Source organism: Gossypium arboreum, chromosome 9 (genome assembly GCF_025698485.1).
Source record: "Gossypium arboreum isolate Shixiya-1 chromosome 9, ASM2569848v2, whole genome shotgun sequence".
NCBI classification, from domain to species: Eukaryota; Viridiplantae; Streptophyta; class Magnoliopsida; order Malvales; family Malvaceae; genus Gossypium; species Gossypium arboreum.
In genome coordinates this window covers 2,452,242-2,469,923 of record NC_069078.1, presented here as the reverse complement: position 1 = coordinate 2,469,923, position 17,682 = coordinate 2,452,242, and the positions used below count along the sequence as shown (strand labels likewise).

Here is a 17,682-nt window from a genome sequence, read left to right as displayed (position 1 = left end):
ATCAGTCCTTAGTTTAATTAAAACACATTTTTCCTCAATTGTTTTCAAACCCGATTTTATTTTTAAAATATGTTTTAAGCTATTTAATAATCGACCACCTAATCCAAATTTTCAATACCCAATTCTTGACCCAGTAATTATTCTAATTTTTTATTATTACTATTATTATTTAATTAATAATTTTATCCTATTTTAATTTCTATGATATTAAACTCAATTTTTCTCTCGAGCCCACAATCTAATACCCAATTCGACTAACCCAATTTTTGGGATGTGACATTCCCAATTCGGTCCGAACCTAGTGACGGCCCGATTGGTCCGGTCCAACCACCGGTTGGACTGTCGACCTGACTTCACATACCAGACCTAGTTTGACCAGTTTTTGGATCTGGTCTTGGTTTTTGGTTCACTGGCCCAATTTTCTATCTTAGGTCCAATTTCCAAGTTCAATTACCGAATGGGCCAATTGTCTAACTTGAAATTTAATTTCCAAAAATATTATATTAATTTTAATTAATTGAATTTTACTTGATCAAAATTAATTTTCCCAAAAATCACTAAATTTTTTTAATTAATTTTTTCAGAAAATTTTTAATCAAATTTTCTAGTTGAGCAATTCTCACGACCACCTAATTTAATTCCACATCGAATAAATCAACTCAATTAAATTATTCCCAAAGTCGTAGAATTTCCTTCTGATTCAAATGGAGTCCGATCAAGCTTTTATTAAGCTAGCGGAGAGACCAATCAGACATATACAATTAGGCTCTAGTGATTGCAATGATGTTCAGAAGCATCGTTTCGATAATTCACAATTACTTAATCATGAAGTCAGTCCACAAGAAGTACCATGATTGAAAACTCCTTATTATATACTCTTTACGAAAGCAATTAATCCAACTGTTTTGTCCAATGACCTCATCATGTGTGTGTTACCCTCATATGATATCTTTGATTCCTTTGAGTTAAATTTGTTCACTCAATACATGACTGTCCAACTATTTTATCTCATTGTCACCATTGTATTTTCTTAATGATTAATATGATCACTGTCAACAAATGACTGTGATAAGTTGCTCGTTTGAGAACAAGCAACTCGTGGTCACGTTCCATATTTATCAATCCATACAATGCCAATGAGAAGATATCATTAACTCTTTAATTGAGCTATGAATTCCACTGTTCTAGTAAAGTCATGCTATACACAAGTCATGTACCCAACATACCGACTATCAACTCAATCATCTTTAGAGCATAAGCCTCCACTTATATCGAAGCATATGACTTACATAGGCATGGTTGGTGTCTAACTCAGGATTTAGGTCCATGAATGTCACAAGTGAATTAATTTAGAATTAATTCATCTTGGGTCCAGCTCAATTTATCATTCTGCCAATGAATACATCTATGTCTCTACCCATGGAGTCCACTGCTCCAATAGCCAAGACTAGCCATCTCCTCAATTGGAATTGTAGACGACGTAATAATTCTTCTCTGTATTTGAATCAAATGTTCACTTTGATTTTTTTACGGGATTATGGGCTATTTTAGATTATCTACTAAAATAAGTTATCTTTCTCACAATGTAAACGTTCTTACAATGCCACTTATCGTCAGTTTGAATTAGACAATCAATGAGTTAATATTTGTTTTTCACAATTTTGCTATGCATGTAAAATATGAAAGACATAAATACAAAAGACATAACATGAAATATGAAATTTATTTATTCATCGTTCAAATACATAGAAAATAGTTACATGTTTACTACAATATGGGCATATTTCCCAACAATATAAGCATTAGATACGGTTTACTTTAATTTCTGGTTCTTACACAAGCCTACGAAAGTTTTATTATTAACATTAGGTTGAATTAAGACTAAACTGTAATATTTTCAAAATTCCAGGTTGATGTCATAACTTCAAGGGTTCTTCATCGTGACGCAACATACTAACTTGGCTTCGTCACAACAACCAATGTTCGACGCCACGCTGTGACATGGTTACTTGATCTTGTTGCGACAATAATCGTTCAATGTCACAATGTTAAATATTGTTCTAAATGGTACCAATTTGACACCAACCTACAAGATCAAACCAACCAATTTCCCTTCCCTAACATATATTCAACCAAACATACACATCCAATGGGTTCAATTTTAACCATAATACCATTTATACATATATACATTCTATTCATTCCATTATTTTCATTCAAAACTTAAACAATTTCATCATGCTAACCACTAAACTACTTAGCATAAGTATACCTATATATACATACATTACCATATACACTTATAACATACTACAATTTATGAATTAGAAAATATTGTGACAACCTAAGTTGCAATAAGCCAACATATAGCCACTTTCAAAATACCAATTCCAAACCAAAAGTTCACAACTCACATATTAATTGAAAATCGACTCAACTTAAGTACATGCCATACACAACAAAATAGGATTATATAAACTTTGTTGAGTTGAGGATCACTTCCTGGATGTTGGATCTACTGCTGGAACTTTTGGAATGTACTATACCTGGGCACGGAGAAAAAAAATCATACACTAAGTGAAAATGCTCAGTGGTATTTCCATAATTTAAGTCAATTCATGCCAAAATACTTTCATTTTTCATATCAACATGTATATGTCCAAAATTAAAACCAATTCATATGTATATTCTTACCAAAATTTACAATACTACTTAATTTGCACAAATCCGTTTCATATTTCCATTGTTTACACAAACACCTAAATCATATACAATCACCAAGATGTATACATGTATTTATACTAAATTTTCATTTGATCATTTTAATCATTACAAGCTTATTAGCTCAATCATATTCAGTCGACCCCTAGGGCTCGTTTTAAATTCTTTTCACACAATCTTTCACATGCTATCGTATTACACAATTCAATAACATTTCATTTCATATATCATTTAGTCATTTCATAAATTTTTAACCCTATTAACCAGACACGGACTCAGAATGGATACACGAATTCGTCACCCCAGGTTGCCCGACAAAGATGACGCTAACATGTACATACTACCAACCCAGGTTGCTCGACAAAAATGGTTTTCAATCAATATCTTGACCCTATGGCATGCTAACTATATCTGACTCGGTTCGAACAACTAAAGGATAACTAATTTTTGATTCATTATGCAAGTCAATTTACATTCCAATATTCTCAATGCATCAACATTTCACAATATCATAACATTTATAACATGCTTCAACCCAATGCCATACCAATTATCACATATCAAGAAAATCATGAAACTTTCTATTCTATTCAATTTAGTCCTTGTCTCGATATTCAATCTCAACGTTAGCAATTCAATTCAAATAACTAATTGTAGAAAGCCCAAATTGCCCGGCCCAATTTCAACCTATCCCAACAAACCCAAAATTAAATCACTAACCCTAGCCCAATACTTTATAAAAAAAACCCTAAAAAACTAGCTAGCCGCCACCCCTATGGCCAACTGCCCTCTGTCACCACCTGCAACACCACCTACCCCACTGCCACAATCGCATCACCACCGCCCAAGTTTGCCTCCACTTGCACCTGCAAATTAAATAGAGAAGAGACAAATAATAATAAAAAATCATGTAAAATGGCTTTAAAAAGCCAAGCAAAAATCAGTTTGTAGATTCGGCAATTTTAAAAATACAAGCAGTAGACAATTTTAAAAGAAAAACAATAAGCATTGAAGAAAAAAGCAGACTCAAACGTGCCAAGGTTCCATTTTTTTTCCTTTTATTTTCATTCGTCGAAACTATACATAGATATAAAGATTTCATTTTTTATTTTCGATACATATATATATAAAAATACATAAAAAAGGGAGGGAGACCGTACCTGTTCTGGATCGCCTAAAAGTGAGATTTTTTGGCTCCAACCACCGTGAACGGCGGTTGCCGGCGACAGAGCCCACGGCGGTGGCTCGCCGGAGTTTGGACGAAGAAAGAGAGGCTTCAGAGAAAAGGGAGAGAGAGAAGTTTTTTTAAAAAAAGAGGTGTTGAAATGAATTTTTTGGGGGGAAAATTTGCTTAAATAGAGGGCCAAAACGACGTCGTTTTGGCCGGGGTCCTTAAACCCCAAAACGGTTTCGTTTTGCCTTGGTCGACCCGAATCCGACCCGACCCCTCTAGGATCCGCGTGTTTTTGGAAAAGGGGCTATTTGCGCATTTAGCCCTTCCTCTTTTTTACAATTTTACGATTAAGTCTTTCGTTATTTTTAATTTTACCCTGTAATATTGTTTTTTCCTTCATTTTGGTCCCATGTAAAATGCTGCGTTTAGGAGGGAGGGGATATTTTCTCCTTTAGTCCCTCCTTATTATTCGTGTGTTCAAATTGGCCCTTTTACTCTTGTTTTATTCTGAATTGGCCCCGAACTTTCATTTTAGGTTCAATTTAGTCCTTTTTTTTGTTATTTCAATATTTTAATTAAATTAATTAATTTAATCTATTATTATTATTTATTATAGTACTATTATTATCTTCTATTATCAGTACTATTATTATTCTTGCTATTATTTATTATCGTTATTATTATTCATATTATTATTATTATGTTTTACCATTTATTATTATTATTACCATTATTTTATTTGTTTTATTTTATTTTCAATTTTTAACCTTTTTGTTTTATATGTTTCTCTATCTAATTATCTTTTTAATCTTTGGTTTGTTTATTTTATTATTATTTGTATTTCATTATTTATTTACTTATGTATATTATATATATATATATATTTTTTTTTCAAATTTTATATTATGATTATTTTAATTATTATTATTATTATTATTATTATTATTATTATTATTATTATCTTTATTACTATTATTTTTATTACTATCACTATTACTACTACTATTACTATATTGTTATTATTACTATCATATTATCATTACTATACTATTTTTATCTATTACTCTTCAAATACACTCATTTATTTTTATTCATCACTCACAAGACACGTTATTTATTTATATATACACATACATATATACATTTTCATATATCATTCCAAACTTTAAAATATTTATTACTTGTGTTATTACTATTAAAATTATTATCATTATTCTTACTGTACTATCATTTTTAAATAGTTTTACATGATTTTTATTTATCTCATTGCTAACTCTTTTTAATTTCAAATATTTCTTAGCTTATTCATTATTTCCCTTTTATTCGTTTTACTCATTTATTTTATTTATGCTCTTACCATCGTTATCATTCACATTCGCCTCTATGCTCCTTCTGTCATGCCTGTCAATATCGAAATTTATATTTGTTTATGCCTTATTTATCTTATTATTACAAACTTATGTTGTATTAACCTTTTCCCGGCGAAAATGACTTTTTCATAAAAAATGATAATCCGTATTTGGGATTTCAAGAAAATCGTGCCCTAACTTACAGAGTTTTGATTTTTCTCATTTAACCTAAATAATAAAATATTCTTTTAAATCGCAATACGAGTTTTGAAAAAATGCTTATTCTCGGAAATACGAGGTGTTGTGCCCTAACTTACCGGGTATGACATTTTGTTAGCTCGAAATAAGATTTTTCACAAGTAAAGGCAATATTTGGTGTTTGGAAATTCGAGGAAACGTGCCCTAACTTACTGGGTTTCAATTTTCCTCGTTTACCCTAACTAACCGAAATCCTTTTAAAAAAGGGTAAAATACATGAATTTTAAATAAAAAGGCAAGCTCATCTTCAAAAGTTCAAGATGTCGTGTCCTAACTTACTGGATGTGACATTTCATCAGTTTGAGACGAGAAGGTCTTTAACATTTGAGCGTTTTTTACAAAAGAGGGATAGTATTTCAAAGTCTTTCAAGTTTTCAATTTTCGACACTAAGACATTAATTAATCAACTAGGTACCAATTTTTGGGCGACGAGGGTGCTAATCCTTCCTCGTATGTCTCGACTCGAACTCATTTTTGATTTTCGAGACCAAAATTATCGCTTTAGTAAATCTTAACTTTTATTAAAATGATTAATTTAAGGTGACCTGATCACACCTCATCAAAAAGGATTGGTGGCGACTCCCATTTTTTCGTTTTCGTTTCCAAAACCAAAGTCGACCCCGTTTTCAAAAATATGGTTCGACACTAATAATAACTCACCTTAAAATTATTTAATGCAAAATGACAAGAATTTGCAGTAATTAAATTGATCCTGAACCATAGAAATACAAACCGAATTTCCAAGTTACTCATCAATAACTTTCGATTTTTCCTTCCCTCTTGATGGTTCTACGTCGAATTTAGCTAAATATAATCAAAAAAACATATAATACCATCAATTTCCATTAAGATCACAATCAAATACAATATCAAGCATATTTTACAATTTTTTCAATTTAGTCCCTAAACTTGGGACAACATAACATTTGATCTAGAGCTTTAGATTAAAACTCGATTTCATATATACTCATTAAGGACCCACTATTTACCATCCTTACTGAAATTTCATAACAATCTTTTATTTTATTTAATTTGGTCCCTAATGTACGAAATCAACAATTAAGCTTTACAATTTAGTCGTTTTCTTAAACTAAGCTTAATTTCTATCAATTTCACACCTAATTCTTCAAGATATCAACAATGAAAACTTCTTAAAACTTTAATTGTTTTACAAATTAGTATATGAGTTAGCTAGATCAAGCTCCCATGATTCAATTTCCATAAAAATCAAAGAAAAATGGTTAAGGACTTCCTTGAATTAAAGGCCAAAAGCTTGAAACCCTTAAAAATGGCATCCTCCTTTCTTTTTTATTTGCTTGGCCGGTTGGAGAATACTATATTTCATCTCTCCTTCCATTTATTTTACATATATATACTTAGATTAAGTTTTAATTAGTTTAATTAACTATGTTTTAATCTTAATTAACATTCGCTTACTTAATTTATCAACAACCATTATTACTGTCCACTATATCTTATTTCTAAAGGGTCTAATTACAATCTTAGACCTTTGGCTAATTGCAATTTAAGTCCCCAAGTTATTTCTTAATTAAAAATCTATAGCGATTAAACTTTTATAATTTAGTCTCTAGGCCTTAGTTAACTATAATTTCAACTAATTTAATTATCTAAATTTCAATTTATCAATATATTAACTTCGTAAATATCTTTATTTAATATTTACGAACTCGGTTTTCAAAAAGGAGGTCCTGAAACCACAATTTTCAATACCACTGGAAATCGGGTCGTTACAATGTATTAGGTAAACATATCCAAATCTAAGATAACAATCTATGAAGGTTAAGTAATAATCATAAACTTCATGCTCATTATTGTTCATGAGACTGCATACATTAATGTACAAAAGTTCTAGGAGTTGAGTGACCCTTGTACCTTTCATATTAAAAAGTCTATTGGTCATTACCTTCCAAGAAAGATTTACATTGTGGAAGATGAATCCCTTGAAGTGAACTTAAAGTTTTATCTTTCACAAGTCTAGTGATTTTATCTTAGTTAATATGACCAAGTCTTAAATGCTAGAGGTACACTTCATCAGGATGAGAAGTTTTAAGTTTCTTTTTCACTAGTTCAATTTCAAGTAGTGAGTACATCTTTGGTTTGATAGAGTAGAGATTATTTTTCATCCATCCAAGAAAAATAAGAGAACACTTTCTGCTAAATGTATGAAATAAACATGCAACAGAAATTAAATTTCTTTGAAAATTAGGTACATAAAAAACGTCTTTCAAAATAATCTTCCTAAAACTATCAAAATAAAGATTTACTTCTTTCACTGCTTTTGCCACCACATTGTTCCCATCTCTGGTTTGCAATAAGAATTTCCTATATTGTAGATCTCTCGTTTCCTTGAACCAATAAAACCAAGACAAGAGGACCTAATGGTTCTATTAGACATGCTAACAAGTTATAGCATTTGTAATTTAAATCTAATTACTCAAACCTTTTTATTTTATTTTTGTTTCATAAAAGCAGTTTGATATATGTAGTATATTCAATGTTGCATGTGTGGTTTCCTTTATTTTATTTTTCTTTCTTGTTTTATACTTGAAAACATGATTACTTATTTTTGAATTTTTTTTGTCTAACTTTTTATGACATTTTTAAACATCACCAAATAAATAAACTTTTTGTGACGTTTTAATTCGTCGAACATAATGCTTATAAAAGTAACATAATATAACACTTTTTGTGAGGCTTTTGACTTTTCGTGACATTTAAATTGTCACAAAAGATCACTTTTTTGAAGTTTTTCAGTGTCACAAAAATTTTTCATTACTTTTCATTAAAAAAATGTCATAAAAACTCAACAACTATCTTTTCATTATATTTTTGAAATTTCGTGAAAAATCATTTTTAGTGTAATATTGACCCACAAATAAGGAAATATGAACAAGTATAGATGAACATGGAAGATTAACAACCTTGTACTCCTAGTTCAATAGCACCCAACTAGGAATGTAACCTCGCTTCAATATTCCCAATTGAGCAATGTGTTGCTATCATTGTCTTCATGTCATCATCATTAATAAGTTTTAGCACATTATTTATGCGAAAGATTTGACCGAGTTGTGATTTTTGAACTAATCTTTAGTTTTTTTTTTTTTTAAATTCCACATTTTTTAAAACTCATACTTAGTCGATAATTTAATTCAAATAAACAATCAATTTTTGTGAAGCAAAATTTTCCATCGTAATATACGTATACAAAGAATTAGATACTCATCATTTATACTAAATCTACAAATTAAATTATAATAAAATATAATTTTAGTTAAAATTCAAATAATACTTACTATAAAACAACTGAAACCTACTAAAAATTTATACTTTTTGGAAAATGAAAAGGAAATCGAAACAAACAAAATATTTACCCAAAAAAGTGACTGTCGTTTTCAGACAACATTAACAATCTAAAATTACGAGGAACAGAAAAAAGAAAAGATAAAATTTAAGAAAAGAGACAAAGATATTTTAAAAAAAAATCCAGCTAAAATATCTTTTATTACATAGCAACCCAAAAATAAAAGAAAAAGAAAGCTAAATTCAAGGAGACCCAAAAAAAAAAAAAAATCGACAAATCCAAAATTCCAACTTATAAAAATTCCGACCCGACCCATATGCGTTAACATATTTGCTTCTTCTTCTTTTTTCTTCTCTCCTTTTCTCTGCGAAGAATCTTAGAGAGAAGGAGAGATTTTGAGATCCTTCATTGCTGCAAAGCATAAGGCTTCAGTTTCTTTAATTAATTTTTTTGGTTTCTTTCATTTTCTTTAATTAATTTTTTTGGTTTCTTTCTCCTCAAGGTATGCATTTTTTTTATTATTAATTTTAATCTCTTTTTTTGGGGTATTTTTACTTATATTTTCTGGGTTTTCTTTATTATAATGGTTATATATATGTGTGTGTGTGTTCACCTATAGGGCTGAGCTAAGTAAGTAGTCATAATGGGGAGTTGTGCGTCAACACCCGCTAAAAGAATCGTAGCACAAAGAAGGCACCGTCGTCGGTCTCGGAAATCCCATCGAAAGGTTTCCAGTGCCCTAACGGATGGACCGATGAAAAGGAATAGTAATGCCCGTGTAACAGACATCGCGGTTGGCGGATACATGCATATGGATTTCGAGAAGGGTGCAACCCTCACTCGTAGAATATCTGAGGTTTCAAACTCAACATATCATGTCACCCAAATGCAATGGCATCGTAGCCAATTCGATGCCAAATCAAACGGTAAAATCTAATATTTTTTATGTAAAGATGAATGATTACATGAATCAACTGAATTTAAGTTTTTTTCCGTAACAGGCTGCTGCCAAGACGATGCTTGGTTCGATTCGTGTAGTATGCTGGAAGACGATTCCGATGATGACTTCATTAGCATTCACGGAGGTAACCAAACATTGAACCTCATTTTCTTTTTCTCGAGTCATATTCACGTACTCATGTCCGTATATGCTAGATGGTATTCCGTCAAGTGGTAAGGTGATTCAATACGAAAGTTCGTCGTGCTTTGTGGATGGCAAGTGTAAATACGAAGAATACCGTGAAAGTTTTTTAAAAGTCGATCATCCTAACGGAGGAAGCTTTAAAGGTTCCAAAGAGGATAGGCGTAGTGATTTGGAAGAGAAAAGCGTACGATACGAGAAAAAGTTATCAGTTTATAGGCTTTCCGTTAGGCAAGGGTCATGTGATGCGGAAGACAGTTTCGATGAACGTAAGTTATTTCGTTTTTCCGAATGAAATTTCGCCGATGGTACTTTCCGATAATCCTAGTTTTTGTATATGTATAATGTAGATTCAGCGAAACGGCTTTTATTTCGTCCCAAAGCTGGATCTATAATTCCGTGTAACAAAGATGATAGACTAAATCAAGGATATTGGTCTGAGATTCCGCCCTCGACGTTTAAACTCCGAGGCGAGACTTATTTCAAGTATGCTACCGATTCCTCCTTTAACCGCTGATATTTTCCGACGATGTTATTCATTGATTTGTTTGGTCATATACAGAGATAAACAAAAGTGCCCTGCTCCGATTTTCTCTCCATATACTCCGATAGGCGTCGACTTATTTATCTGCCCGAGAAAGATACATCACATCGCACAACATGTCGAGCTTCCTAATGGAAAACTCAATGAGAAAATCCCTCCTCTTCTAATTGTTAATATTCAAGTAAGTTCTCGACATACCGATAGAAAAATGCTCGGTTTAATTCATTACATCGGATCTTGCTATCGTCTAGTGTCATGTCACCTGTTGCAGTTGCCTACTTATCCCGCTGCAATGTTCCTCGGTGACGCTGATGGTGAAGGAATGAGTCTTGTTCTTTATTTCAAAGCTTCCGAGAATATCGAAACCGTCATCTCCGAGCAATATCAAGAGAGCATCAAGGTAAACATTATAAGATTCCATCATCTTTAATCGATTTTATAACACTCCCCGTACCGAACTTGAGGATGTTACTGCTTTTATTCCAGAAATTTGTCGATGACGAGATGGAGAAGATTAAAGGATTCACGAAAGAGACCACCGTTCCGTTCCGAGAAAGGCTAAAGATCATGGCTGGATTGGTTAATCCTGATGATCTCAATCTGAATGCTACCGAAAAGAAACTCGTAAATGCTTATAACGAAAAGCCGGTTCTCTCGCGCCCTCAGCACGAATTTTATCAGGTATATCTTATGCTTCAACTTCGTTCTTTAGTCCGAATTTTTCATCCTATGACCGGACTTGGACGAACTGCTCCTGTAGTGCAGGCTGTATGATCCAATAACATTCCATGACATTGTTCCAACCAGTGTCGGTTTCTTCATGTTGATTCTTGAAGCATGCTCGCAAACTCGAACTCTGCTCGATTGATTTCATTTAGTTTCGTCACTGAATTTAAATGCATACACCATGCACTGAATTCGTTCATTCTATTTCTCATGCAGGGGTCTGATTACTTCGAGATCGATTTAGACATTCATCGCTTCAGTTACATATCAAGGAAAGGACTTGAGTCATTCAGAGATCGTTTGAAGAACGGAATACTTGATCTCGGTTTAACCATCCAGGTAAGACACAAATCTGGTTGCTCGTAGACTTACCGTCTATAATCCCAACCCGAACTCGTAACATGTTTTTTCTTTATCAGGCACAAAAACAAGAAGAGCTGCCGGAGCAAGTTTTGTGCTGTTTGAGGTTAAATAAGATCGATTTTAGCGATAACGGCCAAATACCAACGCTTACGATTAGAGCCGATACTTGAGGGTGGTTGTCGATGATGCTGGAGACGGCTATTGAAAGATTTAGAAAACTTGGTATTAACAAGATATTCATTTCTGCAATTTCTAGCTTTTTGAAGAAGAAAAAACACTCTTTTTTTTTTTTCAGTGCAAATGTATAAAATGTGTAATTCTGGGAATAAAATTACAAAGCTGTTATGTTTGAAACCACACAAATAGCAATGATTTTCAAATGGGTCCTTGTCTTTTAATTTTGTATACAGTAGATTAGCAATGGAAACAAATATATAATCACTATTCAAGGGATATGAATTTTTCATAGGAGATTGAAGCTCGTTTGATTTTTTGGGAAAGTTGATTGAGAGTTTTAACTTGAAATTAAACTTGAAACAAATATATAATCATGTTGTTTTGGACACATTTCCCATCATTTTGGATGCTTATTTGATAAATTTTGGGTTAAAATATGTAATAGGTACCTATACTTTTTACAAATTTCAAATTCATTTAGTTTTTTTATTTTTTAAATTTAAAATTCAAGTTCAAATGTTAATACTGTTAAATTTTGTTGGTATATCATTTTGAAATAGCAATAAAAATATTCACTTAGTAGCAATGTAACAAAAAAAATCATTGTAATGAATATAAATTTAACAAAATAATTTTAGCAGTATTAAAAGTTGGACATGTAACACCCCCTATCTGGCCTAGATGTTAAGACTAAGTCTGGAGGCTACATCAAAACGTTTAAGGGAAAACCAACCTTTAAGTATTTTAAAATTCGTCATACAAAAATCATTTAGCCAGTTAAACCAACATGGAAATCCGAGCATACAACCCGTAGTCCGAAATAAAACATATGTTAGTTCGAATTTAAACAAATAGTGAAATATTTAGAAAAGAGAGATGACCGAACTCCTAACACTCTGAGCCCTCTAAGTCTGTGGGTTACTTGTAATTCAATTAAACAGATAGAATGAGTTTATAAGTCAATGTGAGTAACAGATGTAAAGGCAAGACAACAATATAAATATAAAAGTGATTTCCCAAATTCAGAAACAGAATCAGAAACAGATGATACTCAGTATTATTGCAACAGTTCAGATACGATGCAAAACAGATTAGATCAAAATTAGATGCAGTTTCCTACCCCCATTTGCTACACACCATCTTTGACCATCCCAACACACCATATAGGGTATTAAGTACTCATCCAGCCTTACACACCAATTAGTGTCGGTATGACAGATTTTAGAGTGATTACAAATTAGCTGCCAGATTAGTACGCGATAAATCGCCAGAATCAGATACAAATTTGTGGCTTAGCTACTCAATTCGGCAAATCATTAAATTGTCGGCACTTCCTTCTTTATATCATTCCCGCCCAATGAAGATGCATATTACAGATATAAGATATCAAGAATGTACATACAGTTATCCAAATACAATTCATAATCAGATAATACAAATCATTATTATTTAATAGTTATCGCATTAATTATACGTACAACTAATCGATTATTCAGCCTTAGAATATTAGATATCAAGTTATACAGTCTAATTTAGATCATACGACCCTACAGAAGGCCTATGTTTGATTTAAACGACGCTTACAGCCCTAGAGGAAATTTTAATATTTTGGTCCATAATTCCGTGTGGATTCACACAGCCTGGTGTCTGGCCCGTGTGGTCCACACGGCCTAGCATACGCTCGTGTGGCCCTCGTAATGTCACACATGGCATGTCACACGGCCATATGGCTCAAAACAGTGAGTTACATGGTCTAACACACAGACAAGCGCACGTCTGTTTGACTCTAATCTCAAAATATATCTCAGATGGCCTAGACACATGCCTGTGTCTATGGCCCATGTGACACTAATTCACAAACCGTGAGTTACACGCCCTGGATACACGCCCATGTCCCTGGCCCGTGTGACCCTAATTCACGAACAATAAGTTACACGACCTGGCACAAGGCCGTGTGGCATCGACAACCATGTTTTTCGATGTTAAAATTTGTAGAAAATCGGGTTTTCGTTACACACCCGACACCATTTCGATAGGGAAGCAACTAGGTGAATCCAAAACCTAACAACAACAATCTAATGACCAATTAAACCACCATGCTCCAACGAATCGCTAGAATTTGTGCATCAAGCTGAGTTATGTCGAAAGTTTCAATGCAAACCTCAAACCCGTAAAATAATCAACACTTACCTTCGCACAACGCAAAAATTCCTTGACTTAAAGTGTTAGGGAATTGTTAACCTTGAGACATTTGCCTAAAAGAAGACTAATCACGCACTTAAACAACCAATTCTAGTAATTCAAGCGAAAATACACAATTTCAATAAAACGAACGAAAACGAACTTTCATAGAATTCACTACAACTTACGTATTTACCCTGAGCCACACGACTTCCTCGACAAAACCACAATAAAATTTTAATAGAAAAACTCAGAACGAACCACAAATAAGAGCCACAACTGGCAAAAATAAAAGAGGAAAAAGGAAAGAAAGAAAAAAAAAACATAAAGAGAACTAAAGGGAAATAAAGAAGAAGTAAAAAAAATAATAATAACTTCCCTTAACTGAGTGATACTGCCAAAGGGAGTGGCGATGTCATATGCAAAAAGAAATAGACTTCAAGGATGGCAGGGGCAAATAGAGCTTTTGCACATTTTCATTAATTCATGAACAGGATCGATATAGACACATAGATTCATGGATCCATACATCTCAATCGAAAAAGAATCAATAGAAAAAGAAAGAATTGGAATTGATTGATATATTTCTCGAAATAAACGAAAAGGTAACAAAAGTTGAAACATAAATCATGGATCAACTAAGCCCTCTCGGGGACTTGCTTAAGAATAAGAAAGAGGAATCCAATGTAAATACCATGGAATAAGGTTTGATCCTATTCATGGGGATTCCGTAAATATTCTCATTCCAAAAATAGAAAGTTCGAAACAATTGGGATTTTTTTGGAGATTGGATAAAGTTACTAATTCATGATTTGGCATGTACAGAATGAAAATTTCATTCTCGATTCTACGAGAATTTTTATGAAAGCCTTTCATTTGCTTCTCTTCGATGGACGTTTTATTTTCCAAGAAGGTATCCTAATTTTTGACCTAATTCTTCTTCTGATGATCGATTCAACCTTTGATAAAAAAGATATACATTGGTTATATTTCATCTCTTCAACAAGTTTAATAATGAGCATAACGACCCTATTTTTCAGATGGTGAGAAGAACCTATGATTAGCTTTTCAGGAAATTTCCAAACGAACAATTTCAACAAAATCTTTGAATTTCTTATTTTACTATGTTCAACTCTATGTATTCGTTGAACATAGTAAAATAAGGAATCTTCATGTAAACTACAAAACTAATTACTTATATATGGTTTAAATTACGTTTTGATTATTTAATTTAATTTATTATAGAATGGACATTAATGTTATTGATTTGTAACATTTCGATTAAAGAGCCATTAACTAGCATGATAAATTAATCATCATTTTAGACAAAAGATTTAGGTCAAATTACACATCTAGTTCCTATATTTTTTTTTCCTTTTTTTTTTTGAGCAATTTTTTTCTTTTATTTTCTGCTCTCTTTTTATTTTATTTCTTTATTTTCCTTCGCTTTTTCTTCACAAAAATTTGAGAAGCAAATGAGATAAACTTAATTTGTTAGTTAAAACAATTTTATTTTAAACCATGCATAAATTATAGAAAATTATGGAGCTGAATCAATAAAATTAAACCCAATTATAATTTCTAAAAATTAAACCGAAAACCAAATTTAATTCATCTAAAAATTAACCCCTTTTTTGTTAGCTTGAGCTGATGGCCATTAATGAAGCAATCAAAGCTTAATTTATTTTTTGAAGTTGTTAGACTTAAAATTGAGCTCAATTAATGAAGAGGGTATTTTTTATTTTCAATGAACTGAATTGATTATTTTTCAAAATTTGGCTCATTTTGATTCTTAAATATTGTTATTATTCTTCGTTTTTCCAATGAGTCAAAACAGAAGGATGAAATCACAAAGGGACAAAGTGGTGGCACTCTAATTACTCCTATTTACCAATGAAATCTGTCGTTTAAACTATTGAGTTTCAAGCCGTTCAACTTATCCACTCCTTAGACTTAGCTAAGCTTATTACAGCTTCGACTCTGGAAGTTGATGATTTCAAAAGCACTTTCATTTTCCTTTTAATATTGGATTAATTGAACGAGTGACGGGACTTTCTATGTTCGCCGAAGACGGTCACAACAATGACAACAATAAGAGCAACTCAGTTGAACCGATGTCAAATGACTCAAGCGCAAATCTTAAAAGATTGGTAAAGTGTAAACCAGTGAAGACCAAGTCATCTCACTAATTAGTGTTCAATCCAACATTGGAGAATTGAAGTATCAAGAGAAAAGAACGAAAACAAATGAAAATTTTGATTTTGGGGTATTTCCATTTTGGTTTTTTTTTTATCAATTTCAGCTGATAATTTTCTTTTTTGAATCATTTAAGTGAAAGAGTCACAAAGAAAAGCAAAACTACAAAAGGACCAAATTACATAATGTGTAAACGTTGAGGGTTAATTTTTTTTAGAATCAAGACTAAATTGACACAATATATAATTGTTGAGAGTTAAAGTTATTATGATAACAGTTTTAAAAGTTGAAGCTAAGTCGGTGTATTCCTAAATAAGCTATGTCGATATATTAGGTTAGATATGCACTTATTGAGGTTCTTCTTGTATTTTAAAATTTATTTATTATTTATTTTAAATTTTAAACAATTTATTATTAGATTAAAAGTCTAATTTTATTATTTTCTTAAAAATGTTTTAATATGTTTATTTTAAATCATTTTATTACATTTTATTTGTTCTATTTTACGTAATATGTTAAGTTGGTATTTTTTTAAAGGAAAAATAATATTAATTTAAGTGACCAATGGTTACATATTACTAATTAAGTTAAAATATGCTTCAAGTTCTTATACTTTTATAAATTTAAAATTTAGTTCCTCCACTTTTCAGATTTTAAAATCAAGTTCAATTGTTAATGTCACCTTAAATTTGTTTTTCAATATTACTGGTGTGACATTTTAAAATTAAAAAAAAAATACTCACTTGATAGTGTATAAAAAAAAACAATGCTTTAATGAAATTGAATTTTTAAAAAAATTTAATGTTGTTAATAATTGGCCATGTGCCAGGTCGTATGGTAAGTCGTGTGAGCCACATGACCATGTAACTCATTGTTCAAAAAAAATTGGAGGCACCATGTAACTCATTGTTCAAAAAAAATTAGAGGCACACGGCCGTGTGCCCAGACCGTGTGTGTGGTTATATGTTGTGAAGGGTTCAAATGGGCTAATGACACGAGCATGTGTCTAGGCCGTGTAACTTACTGATTGCGGATTGGGACCACACCAAGAGGTGACACGGGCGTGTGTCAGACCGTGTGGAGGCACATGAGCCATCTATCCAGGCCGTGCGAAGCCACACGGGCGTATGGACCAATATTTGGAATTTTTCCCTCAGACCACAAGCTCCATTCGAAACGAACGCAGGTCTATTGTAGGGTCCGTATGATCGGAATTAGGCTATATAGCTTGATGTCTAATGATCTGATGATGAACAACTTGTGATCTATACGTATGTCTGTTATGTTTGAACTTAAGAAAATAGGATCTGTCAGAACGTAATATGCTATTGTATAATGTGTGTGAATTATCCAGGTACGATCTGTATTTTGTTAAGTTTGTTAGTACGCTTTTACGTGACTTTGTTGCTTAAGAACATGTGATATTCGAATATGTTGAACTGATTGGTACTAACTCTGATTTATAACCATGCATGTGACTTCATGGAAAATCTGATATTATTTGTTAAGTCTTGATAAATTTACTTTATA

General features: G+C 32.0%; 1 protein-coding gene across 2 annotated transcripts; it reads left to right on the top strand.

Annotated features, from left to right (window-relative positions):
* Nucleotides 1-9,098: 9,098 nt before the first annotated feature.
* LOC108455132 (uncharacterized) lies at nucleotides 9,099-11,961 on the top strand. Of its 2 annotated transcripts, XM_053019364.1 has the most exons (10): nucleotides 9,099-9,326; nucleotides 9,444-9,750; nucleotides 9,826-9,909; nucleotides 9,980-10,234; nucleotides 10,316-10,451; nucleotides 10,528-10,690; nucleotides 10,781-10,909; nucleotides 10,996-11,190; nucleotides 11,452-11,574; nucleotides 11,655-11,961. In XM_053019364.1, the coding sequence occupies exons 2-10, from the start codon at nucleotides 9,468-9,470 to the stop codon at nucleotides 11,766-11,768; spliced, it is 1,482 nt and encodes a 493-aa protein (XP_052875324.1). In that variant the 5' UTR covers nucleotides 9,099-9,326; nucleotides 9,444-9,467; the 3' UTR covers nucleotides 11,769-11,961. The 2 variants fall into 2 exon arrangements, with proteins under 2 accessions (XP_052875324.1, XP_052875323.1); XM_053019363.1 differs by having other exon boundaries at nucleotides 10,528-10,909.
* Nucleotides 11,962-17,682: the final 5,721 nt, after the last annotated feature.

What these genes read in the sequence shown, in the direction of transcription:
- LOC108455132 (XM_053019363.1), top strand. Translation starts at nt 9,468, where the DNA reads ATGGGGAGTTGTGCGTCAACACCCGCTAAAAGAATCGTAGCACAAAGA. An exon ending in GGAAGACAGTTTCGATGAAC is followed by an intron (nt 10,235 to 10,315) that starts GTAAGTTATTTC and finishes TGTATAATGTAG; the next exon opens with ATTCAGCGAAACGGCTTTTA. An exon ending in CTCAGCACGAATTTTATCAG is followed by an intron (nt 11,191 to 11,451) that starts GTATATCTTATG and finishes TTTCTCATGCAG; the next exon opens with GGGTCTGATTACTTCGAGAT.